Raw genomic sequence first — 26040 nt, 5'->3', positions numbered from 1 at the left:
CCTGAATGGTAAGCCCATTCAGGGCTTCTGAGTTGTGGACTGGGCCAAGCAGTGGGGAATCCAAATGGCATAATGATGTATTTAGTTCTGCCCACAGATGGGAGAGCCTGGAAAAATGTTTTCCCCCATCCTGAGGGGACCGCTTGCTCCCAAGGGTTTCTGCCCGCTTGACAAGGAGCGGGCTCATGTGCTGACAATGAGGGAGGCTTGGCTGTCATGCACACAGGACAGGGACTTCTTAGTAATTGCCCCCAGAATTTGGAATGCTCTCCCAGTGGGCATCCACTCCTCAGTCTCAATCACAGTTTTTAGAAAGCAAGTGAAATCTTGGCTTTTCACACCAGCTTTTATATGAGTGTTGTTTTTGTTGCTGCTGCACTATATTTTATGGTCTTATTGTGTATGTTTTTTTAAAAAAACTTTTAATTAGATATGTATTTTATATTCCAATTTAATTTTTTTATTGTGTAACTGTTTTATAGTCTTATATTGTTTAAAATGTTTTGTAAACCACCTCAAGATTGTTTAAATAAAAGGCGGTTTAAAAATTTAACAAACAATTTTAATTTCCCATTTTTCCTGTTGATAAACGGCTTTCTGGAAATTTTACATCTCTGGTTCAGTCCATCCTGTGAATTACAGGCAGACATATCAATAATATATGCAGTGAAGGCCCAGGGCATAGCATGCGATACAGCATCCTAGTTAGTTAAGCAGACCTGGGTCCATTCACTGCCTGAGAATCTTATGTTATGCTACCATGAGCTTCCTCTAGGTGGGTTATGATATATTTTAATTATATTATAATATAATATAATTATATCATATCATATCATATCTTATAATCAATCAAGAACAAAAGAGAAACTAGAAACCACTAACAGTGCTCCCAGTGTTTAGAACTACTTCATACATGCTGTGGGTTACTGCATGGCAGAAATGTTTGCAAATGGCTGCTACAGAGATCAAGCCAATTATATGGAAATATAATGATGCTCACTCCTTCCTGGAACTGCTGGCACATACACTTTTGCAGTACATATCATGCACTACACAGTTGAGTTACTCGGTTTTACCATAATCTGATATGACCCACAAAACTCGTATGAGCTGCACAACACTCTGGGAGGTTGTGCTGTCATTGCCCTGAAATCATGTCAAACTCAGACATATCTAGGGCACGATCTAGACTAATTTAGTCATGACTAAAATGCCTTTGAAATTAATGGAATTCTGTTAGTTTTCACTAGTCTCATTTATGTCAGTGACTAACAGTCATGACTAACAGTCTAGATTCTGCCGCTGGAGCCTACGGACCAATTTCTGTAAAACAACTGGCAGAACTGGTTTTGTGGTAACAAGCATGAATTCCCCATTGCTAAGCAGGCTCTGCCCTGGTTTGCATTTGAATGGGAGACTACATGTGAACACTGTAAGATGATTCCCTTAGGGGATGGAGCCGCTCTGGGCAGAGCATCTGCATGCTTGCATGCAGAAGGTTCCATGTTCCCTCCCTGACATCTCCGAGATAGAGCTGAGAGACTCCTGCTTGCAACCTTAGAGAAGCTTCTGCCAGTCTGTGCAGACAGTAATGAACGAGATGGGACCAATGGTCTGACTCAGTATAAGGCAGCTTCCTATGTTCCTACCGCTATGACATGTAGGAGCAGCTGCAACCATCCTTGGTACTCCATCCCCAGGCTGGGAATGAATGCAATTGCTACTCTGTGATATAAAAAGTAGCAGTGTTAAGAGCCCCAAAATTGGCCCCCTTGTAGTCACATGTAGACACTTGTAGACACACTTGTAGACACTTGTAGACACAAAATTGGCCCCCTTGCACTCCTAGAGAAGTGCACAGTTTGGATCTGCCTGTCCCCAAGAGGGTCCAGGACATCATTGAAGCTAAAGAGCAGTTGCAGTCCCTAGCAGCCCAAAATGGGCACCTCATCACCCCACAAGACACTTCCCAAAACAGAGGCTCTAAGGCACCCTTAAGACCCCAGGGTCAAGCCAGGCAGCCAAAAGTCTCCTTCTATTCACCCACATACCTGAACTGCTGACCTGAAAACAAAAGCCATTCAGTCATCCCTCTTAGATTATCCAAATCCTTAAAGCTAAGAAGCCAGGAAACACAGGTGCCTCCATCCCAAGAAACTCCTATCTTCCTGCCTATTCTGAAACTTATTGTTCTGTTGATTCAAGATCACTCCTACTAACCTGGAAGGGCACTAATTTAGCCCTTCATTACCCTATAAAATAGCCAGCCAAAAGCCCCTCCAACTTGTGCAGCCTCTGGGATCTTTCCCAGAGGTTGTTGACTTCTACTCCTTCATCATCACATCCCATCTTCTTCACAGAGAGCCCAGCTTCCTTCACATTGGACAGCTCCTATGGGGAGAATCCCTCCTTCCACTGCTCCTGGGAATTTTCCTTTTTCCTCCCCAATCCCCCCTTCCGTGTGTGTGTCTGTCTGTCTGTCTGTCTGTCTGTCTGTCTACATGCGCTTGTGACTTGTCAGGCTAGGTTAGTTTATTTAGATCTAGAAGGTTATCCCGTGGGGAGCCAGAGCCCAAGGGAAAGCTCAGGGAAGTTAGCCTCTAGCTGAATGCACCAACTAGGGACATCGATTGGGTGTCCCCACTAATTATAGGAAACCCTCTAATGCAGTCCCTTTGTTCCTTCCCTTCTCTGCCATTTGACCGTAGCAACTTTAAATCCCAATAACCCCTTGTCCTTAGTGCCCCCCCCACAACAGCGAAGGGAGCAGCCTCCTGACATTTACAAAATTTTAGCCCCTAGATTCGCTTTTCACTGGAGAGCTTGCAACCGCTTTCCTCCATAGTCAGGGAAGTCGTTTATCATTCCCCGCTCCCCTGCCTACTATTGGCTATCTTGTCCTCTTTTGCCTCTGGTTCTGAGGATAGACCTCCCTCCCTCCACTTCTTTGGGGTGTCCTTTTTCTCCACCTTGGGTCCTTTTGGATGTTCTCCCCCTCCCACCCCCAGATCCTGCTGCCTGTTCTTTTTACCAGTCTCTCTCTCCTTCTCTCCCCAAGCTTTTTTGGGATGCTCTCCTCCCTACCCTTAGGTTCATCTGCTGGTTCTTTCACCAGCTTCTTTCTTCCCCAGGTTTTCTTGGGGTCCTCTCTTCTTTGGCCCCAATTCTTTCCTTGGAGAAGACCAGCTTCCCCCCACTCCTCCAACTTATTTATCCCGTTAAGCAGACCAACCACCACCACTTCCCTTCCCCGTCCCTGTCTATCATAGCCATAACGATATATTCATAGTCACAGAAGAGGTAAAGTACTGAGCCTCAACACATGGATTTTTAAGCCTGTGGTTGAGACTTGCTTGGGAAACATGCCTTCAAGGTCCTGCAAGGGGATAAAAAGCACCTCTCGTAACAGCAGCAATGTAATTAGTTTGCTAGATATCATCTCAAGTATACCAGGGGATGGCTTCCTGCACAATGCATAGGGAACAGGAGGTAAAGTAGAGCAATGCCTTTTTATGAACTGTGACCTAAAACTAAGCTTCTTGGAAGATTATTTTCTCCTCGAACTTTGTTGTAATATCTTATCTCCTTCAAAACATGGTGAATTAATCCTATTATGCCAAGTTAAAAAGAGAGAGAGAGAGAAGACAAGTCAAGGGGCTTTAATCTTTTGCCTACAAAAAAACAGAAAGCAGCCAAAGCAGAGGATGCTGACTCATCATACGAGTCTCTACATATAGCCTCTCAAAGAAGATTAGGGAAGGTAGAAACAAAGAGTGATTATCAGTCAAATAGCTGGATAGAGCTATTGGGAGTAGCAGAGTGCTCAGCAGTAATATTGACATTGCAATGTGTTCTGTTAAAGATGCACTCAAGTGTGAACTATATCCATTATACACACAGCCTTTAGGGACTACAAGATCACTAGAACAAAACAGAGCAAGACATCTTGCTGGGAATTTTGTATTAGCATGACACATCAATACCTAAACTATTGTTTATAGTGAGCAGCCTCCAACATAATGAGACTGCATCAGAACTGGAATGAGTTAAGCTAAAAGAGAACACAGGGTACAACAACAGATCAGAGAGCCAGCGTGGTGTAGTGGTTAGAGTGCTGGACTAGGACCAAGGAGACCCGAGTTCAAATCCCCATTCAGCCATGAAACTAGCTGGGTGACTCTGGGCCAGTCACTTCTCTCTCAGCCTAACCTACTTCACAAGGCTGTTGTGAAAGAGAAACTCAAGTATGTAGTACACCGCTCTGGGCTCCTTGGAGGAAGAGCGGAATATAAATGTAAAAATAATAATAATAATTAATAATAATAAATATTATAATAATAAGATCAGGAAGGAAGGAAGGACGGACAGGAAAAAGCGCTGTAAAATCTCATGGCCAACAGAAAATAGAAAGAACCTGTCAGAATAAAATCAATCTGAGAATTCAGGACCTACAGTAGCTCCTGATTTTTAGTACACATTTTACACTTAATCTTGGCATCTTACTTATCAGGCAATAGGCTATAAACAGAAACATATAGAAAAAGAAATGTTTGCCAAACTTAGGAGATAAATGGACACGCTTTATTTTGTTTTGGTATTATTATACAGATGTAAACACTTGAATGGCAATTGTTGTTTTTTAAGCGATTTATTTATTAGAGACAACACACAGTTTTGATCAAACCAAACACTAAGAACTCCCAGCTCAAGATCATACCTTCAGCAGAAGCTTTCTACAACCCTGCAATCCTTGGTTCCATGACCGTGCTTAGATTGCACAAGATATCAGTCTGGGAAACATACTAGCAGGGATTCAAACCAGCTACCTCTTGCTCCCTAGGCAAGTCATTTCCCTGCTGCGCCATTAGGTGGCACTGTATATCCATATAAAACATGGACAGATTGTGGATACACAATATATGCTAAATATTAGTGTTGTGCATTGAAAACATTGTCCTATATGGCACAATCCAATTGCATCTAATACAGAAGTGTTCAATACAACAGTGGGTTATCTTTCTAATGCAGAAAAGTTGCTGCTCTGTGGCCAGTAGCAACAGCCTTTTACATCACAGCTCTTTTCCATGGGCAGCTGGCCCATAATGCTCCAGGGAGAAACACAATGGCATGATGTTGGTAAGGCCCACCACCCCTCACAGATACATTGAATCGATTAAATGCACCCCATGCTATCAGATCAGTTCAGGACTCCATTATGTGCTTTGTCAATCTGATGCACTTGATTGGAATTAGATACAATCTGACCCCTGTAATTTTAGCAGTGCACAACACTACTATTTATACTACTATAAATAAGCAAATGTCACCTTACAGTTGTTGTAATGAACATGGACAAAAGGGCCATACAATATTTAGTTTTACCTTTAAGAAGTAAAGGCATGAAGGGGATTTTTGGAGACTTCATTTTCTTGAACGCATCCCTATAGGCTTTATGATTGAGGGAAGGGTCCTGCCAAAATAATTTGATGGTAATGAAAGGAAAGAAGAAAATCAATCAATATATTTCTTAAAAGGACAATTTGAAATCCATTACATACCCACAAACTCAATATGATTTTTAAATAACATACTGTTTCCTTGAAAAATGAGCCAGATAATGGATTCCTAAAGCAAAGAGTTGACTAAGGCTGTAATGTTTTGCACATTTACTTGGGAGTCAGAGGAACTAATTTCCAAGTCAGCATGCATAGAATTCATTCAAGGTACACTCGCTCATTTTTTGAACTACCACATCCCTTTTGGAGGCACACAATAAAATCTGCTAGAAGCTAAAAAGCCCAGAATAAAAAGTCCGACTTCAGATGTTGTTTCCCTAAAGCGATAAAAGATTACAGCTGAGGAAATAAAATTATTTTCTGTGAAAACAAGCATGTTATACTTACTGTCAAATTTTCAAGTTCAGTGAAGAGTTTCTTAAACTTTCCAGGAATCCTCTGTGGCACAAAAAACAACAACAAAGCATACAGGATTGGCAAAATAAATAAATAAAATAAAATAAACCAAGCACAGAAAACAATATTTAATACTTTTTAAGTGACTGTCTCATACATTGAATGTCTAATAAAGATAATCGCTTTATCTGGCAGTTACTTTTTTCTTAGAACTAGAATTCCCCATTATAAATAATCTTTAAGGGTGATGCAGACCATCTTGCCTTTTGAGATTCCCCCATTCATAATTCTTTTATGATAATTGCTTCCTAACATCTGTGTTCACTTTCTTCACTAACATCTCTGCCTGTCTCATTTGTCTTAAGACCCTTCCTGATGATTAAATTTTTAAAAGAGAATTTTTATTTTTATTTTTAGTGCTATACTAGTTCTGGCCCCAGTGCACCACCACCAGCACAATATCCTTGGAGCTGAAGACATAACTGTGCTGCATGGGGATCTGTTTCTCAGTTTTTAAAAACAAAGTAGATGTGCCTAATAGCACATCTATATCAATAGCACATAAACTAGTGCTGATAAATTAAAAGGGGGTGGGTGGTTTCAAGTGGGGCATTGCTGCAGGAATATAACCTTGCTGGTGTTCACAGAGCAACATTTGGTATCAAATTGGTACTCTAGAATATGAAACGTCGTAGTATTAATTGACTCATAAGGATTTCATCAAGGACAGACAAGTAGATTTATTGAAAGGTGGCATTTATTTTCAGTGACTAATGTTCAGATCAATGTCATGTCAATACAATAGCATGAGACAGAATAGCAATTCCCCTCCTTCCCTCTGCATTCCTCTTTGTCTCCTGCAAATATGTCCCTGAGGGTTGGGGGACCCTCCTCAAGCTCACACTTTCAAGAGGCACAGACATTTTGTTGTAAGCCACAATTAAAAGTTTATTATCTCTAATTGTGCATGAAGGAGCAGGGGAAAAGGAATACTGGGAAAGCATCTGGGCTTTTTCAACATACAGACAGTACAACAAAGAAAACATGCAGATTAATTTAAAAAATAGTGTAATACTCCTATTACCTCCCACGTCTGAGAAAGTCGACTGACAGATGCAGTGTTTAGACCCATAACGATGGCAAAGAATGAGTTCAGATTTCTTTGGGCTTTGCAGCTATGAAGATTTTAAAAAAAGGCATGTCATTTCCTATTCATGTAACATCTTATATTACTGGGATACACAAGTATTCTATATTAACTGATTCTTAAATACTGTATTACATGGTTATCTTCTCTGAGCTGGCTCCAATGAGGTATGAGCTCAGTAAGTGAATGCTCTCAAGATTATTTTGTTTTCCCATCTCAGCCTTATTGTCAGAATAGTAATTTACCCCTCCTGTCAAATACCATAACTTTAGTATAACCACCAACCCTTTTACAGGTATTTTAAAAAAAGCTGTGCAGAATTTTTGTGATGCTATATTTTTGATGCATAAGCTGACATTTCAGAATGGGAAAGTTCAATGAAAACCTCTACCATCCATTGTTCAACTTTTAATTTTGTTTATATGCTGCCATTGTTTCCCTTGATCCTGCCCTGGCGTTATTTTTACTCTATTTTCCCAAGGGAAAGAGGATGATGCGATCACCATGTCTGTCCAATACAAACCAAATTCACAGTACATTGTGGGTGGGGGGAGAGATGCTTGACTAACAAGCAGAAGGTTGCCGGTTCGAATCCCCGCTGGTATGTTTTCCAGACTATGGGAAACACCTATATTGGGCAGCAGCGATATAGGAAGATGCTGAAAGGCATCATCTCATACTAAGTGGGAGGAAGCAATGGTAAACGTCTCCTGTATTCTACCAAAAGAAAACCACAGGGCTCTGTGGGCACCAGGAGTCAAAATCGACTTGATGGCACACTTTACCTTTGTGGCGGGGGGTGAGTGGGTCCTAGGAGACACTGACAGAAGCATGTTTTTCCAACCCATCTTGTTTCAAGATGGTGGCCACTCAACATATAGACAACACCATTTGTAAGTCATGTGCTGATAGCTGGATACAAATCAAAAACACAGCATATGATAGGGGGTCCTAGGTAAAAGTCACAGTGTTTAAAGAAGCAGAAAGCAGGCTCCATTAGTTCTTAGAACTACTTGTTTCTCTTTTCCTTGAAAGGATGTTTTACACACTTTTTAAAGTTCCTTTTTTAACACTGATGTGAACTGATGATCATGTGCATTAATAATAATAAATAATAATAAACTTTATTTGTTAGCCGCCCCATAACAAATTGTCCTCTGGATGGCTCACTGGCAAAAGTATTAAGATACTCTTTAAGACCCTGTGCTGGCTGCTGATGCAGTTAAACACCTTATCTTAGTTAAAAATACATACATTCCCTCACTAATATTTTCATGTCTTTTGAGGCTCCCCTGAAAACAATTGCTGAAAATAGATGGAGCACTTTTCAAGGGCTGCAAAATAATAATAATAATAATAATCTGCTTCACCCCAGTTTGGTTCTGCATTAGTTATAAACCCAAGGTGAAAATTCAAGTGTGTTAGATTCACATTAGGAAGAATTTTAGTTTTATATAACATTCTTGCAAGTAATTATGGAGCAACTTTTATCACATATATTGAAAACAGTGACATACTTCCAAGCAATCTTGTTCTTGTTTCTTTATTCTGGGATTAATGTTCCTTAGTTACAGCATTTGGAGTTTATCTAAATTAAATCTCTTCCCACTGTTGATATCCCTACAATCTTTAGATAATTCTTCATTTTCTTTTCTGTATCCTTTACGATATTCTGTAGTGTGTTACTGCTGCATTTAATTCATGTGCAACCTATATATTGTACACTGCCTAGAGATTTTTATACTAGGCAGTATATACATTCAATAAACAAACAAACAAACAAACAAACAAACACACACATAAAATGAATGAATGAATGCATACTCTAATTAGTAACTAGTGTCACTGGTAACATTAGTATCACTGGTAACATTCACATTGCAAGAGCAATCTAAATATGTGCCTGCAATATTCACACAGACCAGATTCCACATACCAACTGCATTAATGATGATGCTGTCTTGTGAAAGAATCTCATTTTCACAGCAACATAAAATTGCAGTGTGCATTCTTGGAAAATGCAAAGAAATACGTGACACTAGATATATGGAAATGGCACACAGCACTATAAAAATGATAATCTAGAAAGGAATTTCTGGCAGCTGTACAACTCACTTGTGAGTTAGTTAAATAACTGTATTTTAAACATACTAGCTGAACCGGGTGCAGACCATCTGCACCTCTAGTTTGCCACTGTCGTTGTCCCCCACCGCCCCGCCACTGTCTTCTTCCGCCTGCACTTCCCTCCACCTGCCAGCCAACCTCCACCACCATTTCCCCCCGTGCTCTCCCCGCCCGCCCACCCACCTGCCTGCTGGCTGGCCACTACTTCCCCCACCTGGCTGCCCACCCACTGCTGCTTTTTTCTTCCTGGCTGGCCACCTGGCCGCCCACCCTCTTCCCTTAATAGCCGGCCAGGCCACCGCCACTGTTCAATGCTGTTTTGTTTCCCCGCCAGCTGACCGGCTGCCCTTGCTATTTTCTTCCCTCACGCCCATCCCCGTCGCTATCCGGCAGTTGCTCGAACTCTTGCAAGAGCTGCCACGCTTGGGATTAGCAACAGGTATGCCTAAGAGAGAGAAATAAATAAATAAAATAAAAGAAAGCTAGTCTCCTGTTCCAAGTATTTTCATAGTGAATGGGAAACTGTTTTTTAAAGCGTCTTTTCTCTACATGCCAATGTACTAAAACTGGAACTGGTTCTTAAGCTTGGGCGAGATGCTAACACAATTGTGGTATTTTGTGATTATTATTATTTAAGTAATTCAGAAAGGCCCTTTGTTCAGTTTCTGGTTTAGAATGTTGTCTTCCAATGAACTTTTGTTATTGGATCCGTTTTCAGAACTTTTAATGAACCACTAGCTTTACTATCAAAATGTGTATAAGGTATTAAAGGTAAGGTAAAGTGTGCCATCAAGTCAAATTCGACTCCTTGCACCCACAGAGCCCTGTGGTTTTCTTTGGTAGAATACAGCAAGGGTTTACCATTGACTCCTCTCGCGCAGTATGAGATGATGCCTTTCAACATCTTCCTATATCACTGCTGCCCAATATAGCACCAGCGGGGATTTGAACCGGCAACCTTCTGCTTGTTAGTCAAGCATTTCCCCACAGCACCACTTAAGGTGACTAGCAATCACATATTATAGTTTGGAACAGAAGGGAAAACTCTTGTATTCAACTTCTACTGTTTTCATTTCACACCTTCTCCTCAAAGACACTGAAGCAATAAGAGATATTTTGGACTTTATTATTATCTAGACAAGCTTATACTTAAATATATCCTATATCTTCAATCTTTTCTAAGTAATGAAATACAGCCGGTCACACAAAATCAATTGTTTCTATGTTTAAAAAATCCAACTTAGCATTTGATCATTATGGAAATTAATGTGCTGCTCAAAAGTATGCTCAGAAACAAATTGCATTTCTGAGTAATTTATCAGACTACAGAAAATATTTTAGCTGAGATTATAGAACTTCCAGTGATTTTTAAGTATACAAATGAAGAAGATATGAAAAGTTATCTACTAGCAACAATAGGCAATTAAATAAAATAAGTGCATTTTACTGATAAAAAGTAATAGGTCAATGAGATGTGACTTTAGTACAAGTCCTCAATTTCAGAATAAAGAGACTAAAGATTCACATAGAAGATAAGTTGGAGAAATAAACTAATAAACTGAGACTGAATCCAGACAAGACGGAGGTAATGTCTGTCAGTAGGAGAGCCAATTGGGATGAGGAGATTTTACCAGTTCTGGATGGGGTTTCACTCCCCTTGAAGGAGCAAGTATGCAGCTTGGGGTTACTACTGGACCCGGCTCTGCTTTTGGAAGCTCAGGTGGAGGCGGTGGCCAGGGGTGCCTTTGCACGGCTTCAGCTAGTGCGCCAAGCTGCGTCCCTTTCTCGAGAAGGCAAATCTGGCCACAGTTACCCATGCCTTAGTAACGGCTGAATTACTGCAATGATCTCTGCGTGGAACTGCCCTTGAAGAATATCCGGAAACTGCTGCTTGTACAAAATGCTGCAGCTAGGGTTCTATCTGGAGCTGCCCGGTGTGATCACATCACACCTATTTTGAAAGGGCTGCACTGGTTACCAGTGTGTTTCCGGGTCCAATTCAAGGTGCTGGTTTTGACCTTTAAAGCCCTTAACAGTTTGGGCCTAGGATACCTGAGGGACCGCCTGCTCCCAAGGGTTTCTGCCCACTTGATGAGATCATCTGAGGGGACTCTGCTCCAGGTGCTGACAATGAGGGAGGCTAGGTTGTCGTGCACTCGGGACAGGGCTTTCTCTGTTGCTGCCTCCAGGCTTTGGAATGCTCTCCCAGTGGCCATTCACTCCTCAGACTCTGTCACAGTTTTTAGGAAGCTGGTTAAATCTTGGCTTTTTATCCAGCCCTTTACATCATTGTTTTACTGCTGCTTCTGTGTGTTTTTATCCATGTATAGTTTTTCTGTATTTGTATATTATATATTTTAATATCAGATTTGTTTTTATATTTTTAGCTAAATACTTTTAACTCATTTTTATTATATATGTTTTAATTATTGTAAACCGTCTTGGGATTGTTTTTAATGCAAGGCAGTATATAAATCTAACAATAAAAAATAAATAAAATAAATAAATAGAACACATTTCTTAATGGATATATATCTGCCTTATAATCATGTGAACTTAACTGCTGAGACGTACATGGGATTACAATAGCACAGATTTTTCAGAGGAATGGCAGCGGTGGTGGGGATTATCAGTGTGCGTGCCTATGTTTATTATTATTTTTTATTTAAAATATTTCTGTACCACCCAAAACTTCTATCTCTAGGTGGTTTACAATTAAAATCATTTAAAACAATAAATCAATTAACAATTAAAATCATGTAAAAGATTAAACACATTTAAAACCCAGTATTAAAATTATTTAAAACTATACATCTAATTAAAAGTCTGGGTGAATAAGTGTGTCTTCAGTGCCTTTTTAAAAGTTGCCAGAGATGGGGAGGCTCTTATTTCAACAGCGAGTGCATTCCAAAGTCCAGGGGCTGCAATGGAGAAGGCCCATTCCCGAGTAGCCACCAGACGAGTTGGCGGCAACCACAGGCAAACTTCTCCAGATGATCTTAGCAGGCGGTGGGGCTCATGGCGAAGAAGATGTTCTCATAAATATCCAGGGCCTAAGCTGTTTAGGGCTTTATAGGTAATGACCAGCACCTTGTATTTTGCCTGGAAATATATCGGTAGCCAGTGCAATTCCTTCACCACAGGAGTAATATGGTCTCTACTAGATAACCCAGAGACCAACCTGGCTGCCACGTTCTGAACCAACTGCAGTTTCCAGACAACATAAAAAGGAAGCCCCACATAGAGTGCATTGCAGTAATCCAGCCTAGAGGTTACTAGCAGATGTACTCCTGTTTTGAGGTCATTCAACTCAAGAAACGGACGCAGCTGGCATATCAGCCAGAGCTGATAAAAAGCACCTCTGGCCACCACCTCAACCTGGGACACCAGGGAGAGTTTCGAATCCAGAAACACCCCCAGACTGCGTACCTGTTCCTTCTAGGGGAGCGTGACCCCATCCAAAACTGGCAGATCAAAATTGTCTCCTGAGTTTCGACCATGCATAATAAGTACCTCCGTCTTATCTGGATTCAGCCTCAGTTTTATATCCCTCTTTCAGCCCATTACTGCCTCCAGTAATGGCAGGTATTTAGGGAGGCTATGCCTTTTCCTGATGTTAAACAACGTCAGAGACAATATGGAGCCCTAAGGGACACCATACAAACGTTCAGATTTTGAAGAACAACAGTCTCCAAGAGAAACCATCTGGAATCTGCCCGTGAGGTAGGAGCAGAACCACTGCAAAGCAGTGCCTCCCACCCCCAATCCCCTCAGATGTTCCGGAAGGATACTATGGTCAATGGTATTGAAAGCTGATGGAGATCCAAAAGGACCAACAGAGTCACACATTCTCTGTCAATTCCCAATTGGAGATCATCCATCAGGCCAACCAAGGCAGTCTCCACCCAATAGCCTGCCCGAAAGCCAGTCTGAAATGGGTCTAGATATTCGGTTTCCTCCAAGACCTCCTGGAGCTGGGAGGCCACCACCTTCTCAATCACCTTGACCAACCATGGAAGGTTGGAGACAGGCCTGTAATTATTTAACTCTGAGGGATCCAAGGCAGGTTTCTTCAGAAGTGGTCTAATGCTCAGAGAAGCATTTATAATCTCTACCAGGCCATCTACAACAGCCTCCCTGCCAGACAGTATAAGCCATGTTGGGCAAAGATCAAGAGGGCAGGTGGTAGGCCGCACCATTCCAAGCAGCTTGTCCACATCCTCAAACACTGAAACTGTCACAACCTGAAATTGATCCAGGGTTATCACATAAGTGGAGCTGTTGGACACCTTGACTTCAGACTCTGTAACAATTGTGGAGTTTGAATCCAAGTCGGCCCAAATGCAAGAGATTTTGTCTACAAAGAACTCATTAAAAACATCACACAGTGAGTAATTATTGGTTCTAAGTACTGATTCAAGGGGGAAGGGGTGCACATTAGCCCCTTCATGACCCTAAACAGATCCACTGGATGTGAATTTGTGGAAGCGATACGAGAGGAAAAGAATTGCTTCTTTGCCACACGTATTGCCTGAGCATAGATCGTCAAATGCCCTCTATGTAATAATCTGTTGGATTCTAGATGAGTCTTCCTCCACTTGCGCTCTACTCGTCTACCTCGCTGCTTCAGCCCCTTAGTTCTTCTGTATACCAAGGGGCCAGTTTCGAAGCAGGTCGGAGAGGACACTTAGGATCGATCGTGTCCACTGCCCTGGTGAGTTGATTATTCCAGTTCTCCACCAGAGTGTCGTAAGAGTCACCAGCAGAGCCAACACTAGATCCCTCCAAAGCTTCTTGGAATCCTTTTGGATCCAGTAAACTTCTCAGGCAGACCATCCTAATGGGACCCCCACCCCTGTGGAGGTGGGATGTGGTTGTGAGTCCAACCTTAACCAGATGGTGGTCCATCTATGGCAAAGGAGAAATAACAGGAGTCCCCAACCACAGAACACCACCCTGTTCAGAGTGAAAGACCAGATCAAGCGTGTGACCAACAATATGCATTGGTCCCAAGACCATCTAGGATAGGATCATAGTCATCATGGCTGCTATGAACTCCTGAGCCGCCCCGGACAAATTGGTCCCAAAGTGAACATTGAAGTCCCCCAGCACCACAAGCCTGGGAGACTCCAACGCCAAGCCTGAGACCAAGTCTGTCAGCTCAGTTAGGGACACCATCGGGCAGCGGGGCGATCGGTACATCAATAGAAGTCCCAGTCTATCCCTGGTCCCCAAATGAAGGCACACACATTCAACACGGTTAGACATTTGGACAGGGATCCTGTTTAGACAACATAAATGACTGTGTTTGTCTCATGTATCGTTTATATGTCCATCAGAATATACTAACACAGTGATTCTCAAACTGGGAGCCTCCAGATGTTGCTGAACTACAACTCCCATCTGCCCAAGTACAATTTATTGTGGCTGGAGATGATCGGAGCTGTAGTTCAGAAATATCTGGAGGCTCCCAGTTTGGGAACCACTGTTCTAATAAAAATGCATAGCACAGCAATTGTAAAAGATTGAATATATTCCAGAGAGCAATTCCATTCAATAGTCACACTGTAACTTACTGAGCAGCAATTTTAATGAACTTTTTTACTAGCTGAACACGTTTACACAGTTGATTGCAGAGGAGTATTTCTGTGGCAACCCAGAGTTGAACTTCATTGCATCTTTGAAGCAGAAGGCTAAGATTCACAGTGTTTTCTCCACTGCCTTGTCTGCTGAAGGTGAAGTATATCAGCTCTTGCTGTAAGACAGTTAAAAGAATAATTAGGCTTTTTAAAAAAAGGAAATCGGAATTTAAATAATCTGAATAGGGATGTGCAAAAAATTTCGGGCACAGAACGATCTGTGCCCGAAATGAACAATTTCGGGTGATTCGGGGCCGAACCGAATCACCCCCGATGTCCCCCGATATTTTTCGGGCACGAGCCGAATCACCCGAATTTCAGACCCGAAAAATTCGGGTGATTCGGTTCATGGCTGATTTTTGGCGATTTTTTAAAGTTTTAGTGACTTTGGGGCAGTTTGGGGGCATAGCATGGGATCTGGGCAAAAGGAGTGGGGTGGGGTGGTAGTGCCTAATGGGTGCAGGCTACCACCCCAATTTCAGGGGGATTGGGCAAAGGGCTGATTTTTGGTAAATTTCTGAAAATTTCATGTCTTTGGGGCAGATTGGGGCATATTGGGGCAGAAAGTGGGGCCTGGGGCAGAATAGTGGGGTGGGGTGGTAGTGCCTAATGGGTGGAGGCTACCACACCAATTTCAGGGGGTTTGGACAAAGGGCTGATTTTTTGAGAATTTTTGAAGTTTTAGTGACTTTGGGGCAGTTTGGGGGCAGAAAGTGGATCTGCCCCAAAAAAGTGGGGTGGGGTGGTAGTGCCTAATGGGTGGAGGCTACCACCCCAATTTCAGGGGGATTGGGCAGAGCGCTGATTTTTTGAGAATTTTTGAAGTTTGGGTGTCTTTGGGGCAGATTGGGGGCAGAAAGTGGATCTGCCCCAAAGGAGTGGGGTGGGCTGGTAGATAGTGTCTAATGGGTGGAGGCTACCACCCATCCCCAATTTAAGAGTGATTGGGCAGGGGGTGAATTTTGGTGAATTTATTTTTATGAGGTTTGTCTTCATAAGGTGAAGTGTGCTAAATTGTTTACTTCCTCATATTATTCATAGTAAAGGAAAGTGTGAAAAAGTGAAAGTGGGGTCATGAGAGTTGTTTAATTGAAAAAAATCTCATTTGCTATGATACAATGAGAATTCACACCTCAGAAAAAACTTCTGACTCTACCCATTGGGCACTACCACCCCACCCCAAAATTTTGCCCCTGGGCCCCTTTTTACCCCCCGAATCGATTCGGATTAAATCCGAATCCGAACCGAATCAAGGGTGATTCGGGTGACCCAGATTCGGGCACAAAACAGAACAGGGGTGATTCGGTTTGGGTCTGAGCCGAATCACCCGAAAACCCGAATTGCACACCCCTAAATCTGAAGCCTAATGATACTTAGTCAGACAACTTTTAATAATTTATGAACAAACCTCAAGCAGTTCAGAAAGAGTTCAAAGCTGCAAGTAATCTTGTGAAATTTTCAGCAATTACTCTTCGGGTCATGGCTATGAAAAATGTACAGATAGTTTGTGTCTGGCTTGGCATCCATTAATTGTGGCTAGGTTTCAGTCTAATGAATTTGTTTTATGGAGCTTGATGAAATATGTTTTTCTCTTCCTTCAACATTACAAATAAATGTATTTCTTAGGTTGGCAACAAGAACTATCTCCACATGCCACAGAATGCATTTCATCACTTTCTCAAAGGGTAAATTCTGGTGCAACCTTTGACACAAGTTTAGTTTTTGAGCGAGAACCTAGTCTGTTGTATCCTGCTCATAGATCGCAGTGTACATGTACCAGGGATACGAAGAAGAATATCAGCACCAAAGTATATCAGTATCTCATAAGCACCAAACTTAAATCTGTCCAAATTCAACAACACTACTGAGCACTGGATTGCAGTTTACCTTTGCATCTTACCTCATGAATCAAGTTGAAAAGATTCCAATCAAAGTTTGTTAATTCCAAAGCGAGGTCCCAAGTGTTAATTCCCAGAATTCTCACAGACCGCTGCTGAGTTTCCTCATTTTCAGCAAAAGGGTTCTAAATCAACAGACATATGGAAATATTTCCTGAACAAGCATACATAATTGAAAACCTGACCATACAATTATCTTTATTTAGTACACCTATGTTCTCTAAATTGCTTGACTTGAAAGAATTATGGCCTCTAAGACTGAAACAGCTTTCGATAACAAGGAGATCAATGCTTTGGTATTACATTAGGCAAACTTACTTCTTTAAGAATTAACTAGGGAGAAAGAAAGACTACATAACCATCTGACTGAAAAGATAAATACTATAGTGAAACCGAAATCACAAATGAGTTTGGCCTATCACCTGAATTCATATATAAATTGGTTTTGTATTGCAAGTAAAAGAGAAATGTTTTGCTGAGATCTAAACAAACAAACGTGCCAGCTTTACAATACGTGTATGCAACATGCCTTTACCTTTGCGTCTTACCTTATGAATTCCATTTAGAATTCACATTTATGAATTGCATATTACTGTCAATTCTATAATGGCCGATGGCTGATTCTAAACACACTTGGAAAACAGTGTGTGATATAAAGAAGCAGATATGAAAAAACAGATGTAGAAGAGTAAAATTGTGATGACAAATACACAAAATTTCTTGACATACTGCAACATAGGCCTAACTACTTTAGATTTTCTTTTCTCTTTTTTTGCATTTTAAAATTTTATTGGTTTTTACAATATCTTAACAGTCCAATTACATTTCATTAAGTAAATATTGACCTTCCGCTTACCAGTCTGCACGGTTCATATTAGCTATACAAATCTACCATTGCTATAATAATTCAAAACACATATACTCCACATTACAAACTTGATTTTCCCCTACCCAACCTGCTGCTGTTACTAAATTTCAAACCCTGCTGAAAGGTCCATATTGGAAAAATAGTTCCTTAAGTTAAAGTAAGAATGGCTCTCAATCTTCTTTGAAACATTCCAAGTTTTCATCCCTTATGAGTGCTGTAAGTTTTGCCATCTCAGCATATTCCAAAATTTTTATCAACCAATCTTCTTTTGAGGGCATTTTATTATCTTTCCATTTCTGCGCATATACTATTCTAGCCACCGTGGTTGCATACATAAAAAATGTTAAATTTCGTCTGGAGAATTCTCCTGGCCTCTTAGGAAATGTCATTTAAAATTTTTTCTTTAACTCATTATATATCATATCCCAAAAGGCCTTTGCCTTCCCACATGACCACCACATATGAAAAAAGGTTCCTTCACATTGTCCACTTTAGATTTTCAACAATTATCTATTTTGCTTGATTTTATTGAAGATTGAGAACTTCTTAGTCTTTTGTATAAATGAACTATTTAAACAAAAATTTAAAAAATTACAACTTGATCCTATGCATCAGAAGTACATAGCAATAGCAATAGCAATAGCACTTACATTTATATACCGCTCTATAGCCAAAGCTCTCTAAGCGGTTTACAATGATTTAGCATATTGCCCCCAACATTCTGGGTACTCATTTTACCGACCTCGGAAGGATGGAAGGCTGAGTCAACCTTGAGCCCCTGGTCAGGATTGAACTTGTAACCTTCTGGTTACAGGGCGGCAGTTTTACCACTGCGCCACCAGGGGCTCTTTACCACTGCGCCACCAGGGGACATCTTACTAGCTAACATTCTGTGCAGAGTAATGTGGGTGATTCTCAACTGCTTGCGATGCTGCGGAAATAAAAAACAATGCTCATTATTTCCAATGGCCATAGTGCCATTCCGCATATTAGCACAAGACTGCTGTTGGAAACACTGCAGGTGACATGTGCAGCAGTGCAGATCGTTGAGAACCGCCCATGTTATTCTGCACGGAATGTCAGTCACTGAATTCAATCACACTCTATGCATGTAAGCACGCATAGAACTGCAGCTTTAAATCAGATGCACCATTACTGAAAGTTCAGATTGCCACTATTTTTGCCCTTTTTAAGTACAGTCATTTTTTTGCAAAGGAAATTAAACTAGGGTTACTGTCAATTGCTATGTGAAAGGTTTACATAGTGACACTCCCTACTAGAAAAGGCATAAATAATCAAAATGGCTTTGCAGTTTGCATTATTGCAGTGATTCGCATTAATATCCACTTCTTCCTATGAGAAAAGCCAATTTCCATTTGAATGAATGGATTTGTCTTAAAGGAATATACATACACAATATTAATAATACATATTAATATTTCATTAATATAACCAATATAGTAGTTCTGTACGCTTTGCCATTTGGGGGGCACTTCAGTGTACTTCCTAAACTAAAGCCTCATTTGAGCCAAAACATAGTTATGGAGGGTGATAGCTGACATGTCTCCTGCAGACCTTGTTAACACAGTAGCCAGGTTCATTCAAAATTACAGGTAAGTACACACATACACACACCCATTCCCTCCAAACATTTCTATGTAAAAATTCAGTAAAATTACACCTTAAATTTGTTTGGTCTAGGACCGTAAATAAAACTTGACTTGACTTGACTACATCTTAAATATTTATGGGTTTATTGTGTGAAAGTTATATGAAAATGTTACTGAGATAAGAGTCTAAATGATTCAATTGTGATTTTAAAATTTCAGTGTAAAAACTGATGTGTAATAATAAACATGAACAGAGACATGCGTTTTATAGGGGGGGGGGAACTAGCAAATGAAATTAAACTGATCATAATCTTTACATCAGAAAACAAAATAGTTTACACTGTATAATTTTAGAAACTCTTGGCCACTAAGCTTTCTGAACAAAGTGGATTATTAGTAACTCTGAAGTCTTACCAGAGTATCCGTCAGATCTTTTCGGAATACAAACATACGAGCGGAAGACTCAAGGGATTTGGAGATTGCCAAGTCATTTGGTTGTAATTCATGTTTTTCTTTAATAGAGAAAAAACAAAATATCCAAAACATAAGCACATTTTTTTGGGTGCAAAGCAAATCCACTTTCTCTACAGCAGCGCTCTCTCTCTCTCTCTCTCTCTCTCTCATTTCCTAATTTCTGAAACCAAAAAGACTGTCTAAAACTTTATCTGTTCAATTTTATTTATTTCACTTTCCACTGATGGGTACCACTAGATATCAACCATTTGTCGATGCAATAGCTATTATAGCACTCTACAGGAAGCAAGCTCCCTAGGTGCATCCTACTTGCCCCTAACAACTTTTATGACACTTTTTGGTCAGCACAAGTAATTCTAGGTGGACAAGGTTGCTTTCCCTCCCATCTAGAAATGTTTCTTGTGTATTGCTTCTGGAAGGGGTAGGAGCATGGTCCCAGAGTGGGTGTACTAGTGATAAAGGCTGCTACTGTACTGGAACAAGGGGTAGAGCCGCTCTCAGCACTAGAGAAAGGGTAAAGAAATCCACAACACAGTAGACACAACCAGGTCCCCTTCCATGTATATGTTGTGTGCAACCAACAAATTCAGGCAAAACTAGGGCAGGTACATGCAACAATATACATCTACAGAAGATGGTTTAAAATCATGGGCTAATAAAACACTTGTGGAAAGATGTGTGCTAGCATAAAGCTGTTGCATTCCTGACTAGTGGTTCAACAATTGATTCATGGCACACCTCATCTGTTTCAAAAAGAACGTTTGTACAACAGCACTATAGCACAATTCTGCAAATTCCTGTTTTTGACTGATGAATAAAGTTCGTTCATTACGCAAGCACTTTGTTAGTCAGGATGTCAGTCATGGCCACAAATGTTTAGAAACTGCAAACAAAACTGTAAAACTACAATTAGAATGCTAGAAAATATTTTTGATGTAGAACAGGTCAGAAGGTTTTAAAGGTTGGCAGGGTCAATATTATTTTTGCATATTGCTTTCACACATAAAAGAGGACTTATTTCTGAATCATTCAAATATTACTCGGCCAAAATGTTGTGGAACTGCTAAAATATATAGGCTTGAAAATTAAGAATACAAATCAACTAAGTCTGTTTGGAGAAGTACATATTTGCTGAAATAGGTATGGCAGCTCTTGTCCAATTCATTTCAGTAGAGTGTGTCTTTCTAGTGGATTGCAGTCTGTATAGTTATGCAGGGGCACAGAAGTAGAATTCACACCCATATTCCGAAGTTTTACATATAGCAAAATGAAAGTACACCTTTTAAGTTGGCTTTGATTACATGTTAAAACAGAGGTTGACATGTGCCAGGCACGCACACTCTCCCTACTTCAAAGGAGGAGCTCTGAATCTACACTCTACATAAATTCACTCAGTAGCCTTTGACAGATTCCATCACATCTATGTTTAAACCTTTTCCTTTGTTGTTTTCCTCAAATAACATTAGAATGCAATAAACAAAGCAGCTTTCCAGAGGCCCTAAGATCTTGCGGTAAATACTGAGGCCAGACAGGTCAGACAGATCAAGAACAGCAGTCTGTAGGCTGTGTAATTTTATTTCAAAGAGACAGGTAATAAGCCTTGGATTTTAAAAATTAAAGATTAAAACTCCTATCTAATATAGCACGTGGACCCTAAAATAAGAGTCTTTTTTTTAAATGAAGAAAGCATTGTTTGAACTTTCTTAGAGGCATTAATATGTTCTTCTTCATCCTGCCCTCAATACATAAAAATATATACCTTAGCTGTTTTCAGTCCAAAAGAGGACCAATCGCTTTCACAGGTACCCTGACTTCAGTGCCCTATTGAGTTAATTTGAATTATGAACGAAAAGAATTATTTCTAGTAGCAAACCATATAACATGTTTCTGAACATGAAGAGTCCTTTGCAATCCAGACCTGATGTGGAAATGCATTATCCAACAGCACCAAAGAATTAGCAGTTGTCATGGAAACTCCTCTCTGCTAAGCAGCTCCTTATTGTAACTATGGTCATCCAGCTGTGGACCCATAGGGGAACAGCCCTATCTTTGCACTAGAAAATGTCAATCCTCTCTTTATAGATAAGACACAGAGAGAGAAAGAAAACTGGGTATACTGATAGCTGAAAATAATTTACCCCCAGAGAATGAAACGGCCACCAGAGCCAGGTCTTCCTGCGAATGCTGGAGTTTTTCTGCTACAATTTTCAAGATCTCCTGAGCTAAAGTGGATACTTTAGTTTTTACGCTGACATAAGAATGTTCTGTTATATACACACGACAAAAAACTGCATAGAGAGAAAGAGAAAAAAATCCATCAATAGACAAAGATGAATTTTACTAAAGGCGAGAAAATCTTCACAGATTGAATTATAGAAATGCTTTGGTTAACATCTGATCTGACAGTCATTCTTGGACAGCAGAAGCCACAGCTGCTATACGCTGACCTACAGGCACATTTCCCTCTTCCTAGAAAAATGTGAGGACAGAGTAAAAGATACAGCACTGACAGATGCTTCCAAACTAGAGCAAACAGTGAGATTTTTTTGGCTGGCACTATATTAGTGCTAGCCCTGTTTAGGAAAGATAGGGATGCTAGAAAAACTTCTCCCATTAACTGCTGGAGCACCCATCATGGCAGTTGCATAGCAAACTGCCATGTATCCATCCCTCTTCCCTTATAACACTTGCTACAGCAGCTGGATGGAGAAGCATCACCCAGCCACACTCCTCCCTAACCCTAGAGTGCCTGGAATTATAGCTGTCCACACTTCTCCCATAAAGATAGCTCCTGCTATCACTATTGCTGCTGCTCCACATTCTCCCCCTCTTTAAAAGGGCCAGCCTGCACATTAGCATGAGAGCAGAACAGGTCGCAGTACACAATCACATTTTAATTTTTTAAAAAGAAAGCCCCATAGGGGTACACAGAATAGTGGTAGGTTATCCTGCTGCAGGAGAGAATGGTGCACATGCATGTCAGCCATTTGTATGGCAATGCTTCTCTGGGCTGCAAAGTACTCTGTAGCCCCATGTACCCGCTTTTTGGAAGAGCGCTGGCGGGGGAAAGCATCGGGGCGGGGCTGGCAGATAGGCAGTGCCTTCCCTACCCCTTAAAGCGACCCCCCCCCCGCTGTCCTGGAAGTGCACAGAACCAGTTCCATGAACATCCCTACTGTGAACATAGCACAAAAACTCTTATAGAAGAGTTCTCTCCCAGTTTCTGAACATTCCTCCCTGTCCCTGCATCATATCCTACATCATTCCTGAGAGTCCTCCAACTCTCAGAAGCAACTTTACAGGGGTTCTGGAGTTGCAGTGGTTTGGAGGAAAACTGGAAGTCTAGTTCCATTCCTTGAATTCACAGTACTTTGGATACGTCAGGTTGCTTACCTGTAACGGGTTCTTCTAGTGGTCATCTGTGCTCTTCCACAATTGGGCTTTGCACCTGCACAAGGACCTCATCGGGATTGTTTAAGCTAGTTTATCTCTTAGATAGGCAGTAGCTCCTCCCATTCCTGTGGGCACATGTCCTTCCTCCTTCAGTCCCTGAGTCCATTAACCTAGAGAACTATAGAGGGGAGATTGGGTGCGCGTGTAAGAGCACAGATGAACACTAAAAGAATCCAAGTTACAGGTAAGTAACCTGAAGTTCTTCGACGTGGTCTCTGTGCTTTAAACAACTGGGTGCATAGCAAGCTGCACCCAGTGAGAATCTTACCTGGAGATGGGAGTCAAGCAAAGAGCGACTGTAGGATGGCCATGCCAAAGGTCGTATCCCTTCTAGAACAGATATCAAGGGCATAATGCTGAATCAAAGAGTGAGGAGATGACCAAGTAGTGGCCTGACAGATAACATCAAGTGGGATAGACCTATCAAAGGCCACTGAGGTTGTCACCGCTCTGGTAGAATGCGCCTTGATAAAGGAAGGTCTCTCTTTCTTGGCTAGTTGGTAGGATGACATTATAGTTTTGACCACCCATCTGGAGATGGTCTGCGACAATGCCACCTTGCCTTTGTTTGGTTCAGTATGTCTGACGAAAAGCGACTGAGAAGAACGTTCCGTGGAAGCTCTATGGACATCCAGGGTATGTAGACTGTATTGCACATCATCCGAGGGGTTAGGGAAGAAAACAGGCAAGGTGAGTGGCTGGGACCGGTGAAAGGAAGAGACAACTTTGGGAAGGAAGGTGATGTCAGGGTGTCCTTGTGGAAGATTAGGTAAGGCACGCTCTTAACTCACTTACTCTCCTGGTGGATGTAATGGCTATGAGGAATGCCACCTTGCAGGAGAAGAGATCCAACGAAATAGTCTGCATCTGTTCGAAGGGATCTTGCATGAGGCAGGCAAGCACTAGAGAGAAGTCCCAAGCAGGGGCCATGATGGGTGGGCTGGTTATAGGTGGGCCAGGCCCTTGAGAAAGTTCTTAACGATAGGTTCCTTGAAGGAGGATGTAGGTCTGGGTGATGAATGTGCCATAGTGGCCGCCAGGTGAACTCTTAGGGGAGATAGTTTAAGACTGGATTCTTTTAAAGAAAGAAGGTAAGTACAAACGTGCTCCATTGGCAACTGTTGTGGAGCAATGTTGTGCGAGTGGAGAAAGGTAAGAAAACGCGTCCATTTATGCTGATAAGACTTTAATGTTGCAGGTTTCTTGGACACGGACAACATTTGCTGTAGAGGCTGTGGGAAGAGGGTCGTATCTACCATGCAGTGAAGTACAACCTGTGGAGATCCAGGTGGAGGAGTTGTCCGGAGTGCTGGGAGAGAAGGTGAGTATATATTGGTAGTTTGTAGTGATTATCTGTCACGAGGTATAGGAGAAGGGAAAATCAGGGTCTCCTGGGCCACCAAGGGGCTATAAGGATGCACTTTACTTGGTCCTGCTGAATTTTCTGAAGTACTCTGGGTAGCAGGGGAATCTGAGGAAATAGGTAGGGCAGGCTGTCCACCCCATCCACGAGGTTGCAAAAGCATCGCCCAGCGAGTAGAGCCCCTTGCTCGGCCTGGAGCAGTAGAGGGGGCATTGGTTGTTCAGGTGTGATGTGATCAGGTCTATTTCCAGGTGAAACCATTGACTGAAAAGAGACAGAACGAGGTTCCTGTCCAGTTGCCATTCGTGTGAGTCCAGTCCTGCTCTGCTGAGGGAATCTGCTTGACTACTGGATGCCTACCATGACCAGAGTGATGGACTGTTTGCTACACCATGACCAGAGGTTGAGAGACAAGTTCTGGAGATTGGTGGAAGTGGTGCCACTTTGTCTGTTGCCCTGGCCATAGTGTTGTCTGTCTGAATGGTGTCTACAGAATGTTGGAGGAGGGGAAGGAAGCCCTTGAGTGCCTTGAAGATGGCTAGTAATGTCCATGGCGAGAACGTGATGTGGTTGTGGGCAGTAAAAAGGAGCTCCCACTGAAAGATTGTGTTCATCTGTCCACCAATGAAGTGACTGGTGGATTGTGCTGGGTACACTGAACCAGTGAGACTGAAGGTCTGTATGTGGGTGGAAGCAGCAAAGGAACCAGTTCTGTACAATTCTGGAGCAGAGTCTGGCATGAGGAAGTGTGTGTGTCGTCGAGGCCATGTAGCCTAGAAGATGCTGGATGACCCGGGCCCTGTGGCGGCACTGATTTGCTACATGAGACGCCAGGGAAATAAGGGTATGTATTCTGCATTCTGGTAAGTAGAGTTTTGCCTGTGGGGAGTGGAAGACTAGGCCTAAGAATTCAATGCATCTGGTGGATGTTAGTTTGGATTTGTCATAGTTGATCTGGAGTTCCAGATCATTTAGGAGTGTAACTGTGGTGGTGAGAGAATGGAGAATCGACTGAGGGGTATCCGCCATCAGGAGCCAGTCGTCCAGAAACAGGAAGACCTGGATATCTTGCTTCTGTAGGAAGGCCACCACTGGGGCCATGCATTTGGTAAACACTCTTGGGGCCGACGTGAGGCCGAAAGGGAGGGCCCAATATTGGCATGTGGTGTTGCCTATTTTCAAGCGTAGGTAGCACCTGTGTTCAGAGCAGATGGTGATGTCGTAGTATGCGTCTTTGAGGTCAGTGAGATGAATCATGTGGCCTTCTGCAGAAGTGTCAGGATGGTGGTGATAGTGATTATCCAGAAACGTCTCTAAGTAATACAATGGTTTAATTGTCAAATGTCTATGATGGGGTGGAGGCCCTCATTGTGTTTGGGAACAGTGAAGTATGGGGAGTGGATTGAGAACCGGTTCTATTGCCTGTTTGTCTAGTAATGAAGCAACCTCTGCCAGGAGGATGGGGTCGCATTGGTAGTGACTGGGTAGTTGGATGGGGGTGTGGATGATCTTGGAGGCACACTCAGCTGAGTGTCTGGCAGAATAAAGTTCT

The 26040-nt window shown here is 41.8% G+C and overlaps 1 protein-coding gene across 9 annotated transcripts in view; it reads right to left on the bottom strand.

Moving 5' to 3' along the window:
* RAPGEF5 (Rap guanine nucleotide exchange factor 5) overlaps positions 1 to 26040 on the bottom strand; it is a 219255-nt gene that overhangs the window by 14297 nt on the left and 178918 nt on the right. For 8 of the 9 annotated variants that reach the window (XM_053263696.1, XM_053263693.1, XM_053263695.1 and 5 more), the window contains 7 exons: positions 21811 to 21960; positions 19613 to 19710; positions 16723 to 16845; positions 14760 to 14938; positions 6997 to 7087; positions 5904 to 5954; positions 5383 to 5470 (listed from right to left, as the gene is read on the bottom strand). In XM_053263696.1, the coding sequence (XP_053119671.1) occupies positions 5383 to 5470; positions 5904 to 5954; positions 6997 to 7087; positions 14760 to 14938; positions 16723 to 16845; positions 19613 to 19710; positions 21811 to 21960 (780 nt within the window). Of the gene's footprint in view, positions 1 to 5382; positions 5471 to 5903; positions 5955 to 6996; positions 7088 to 9420; positions 9629 to 14759; positions 14939 to 16722; positions 16846 to 19612; positions 19711 to 21810; positions 21961 to 26040 lie in introns of those variants that run through there. The other variant, XM_053263697.1, reaches the window with a different exon arrangement.

This window comes from Hemicordylus capensis, chromosome 6 (assembly GCF_027244095.1).
Source record: "Hemicordylus capensis ecotype Gifberg chromosome 6, rHemCap1.1.pri, whole genome shotgun sequence".
Taxonomy (NCBI): Eukaryota; Metazoa; Chordata; class Lepidosauria; order Squamata; family Cordylidae; genus Hemicordylus; species Hemicordylus capensis.
The sequence above is the reverse complement of the archived record's forward strand: the minus strand, read 5'-3'. Positions and strand labels throughout refer to the sequence as shown.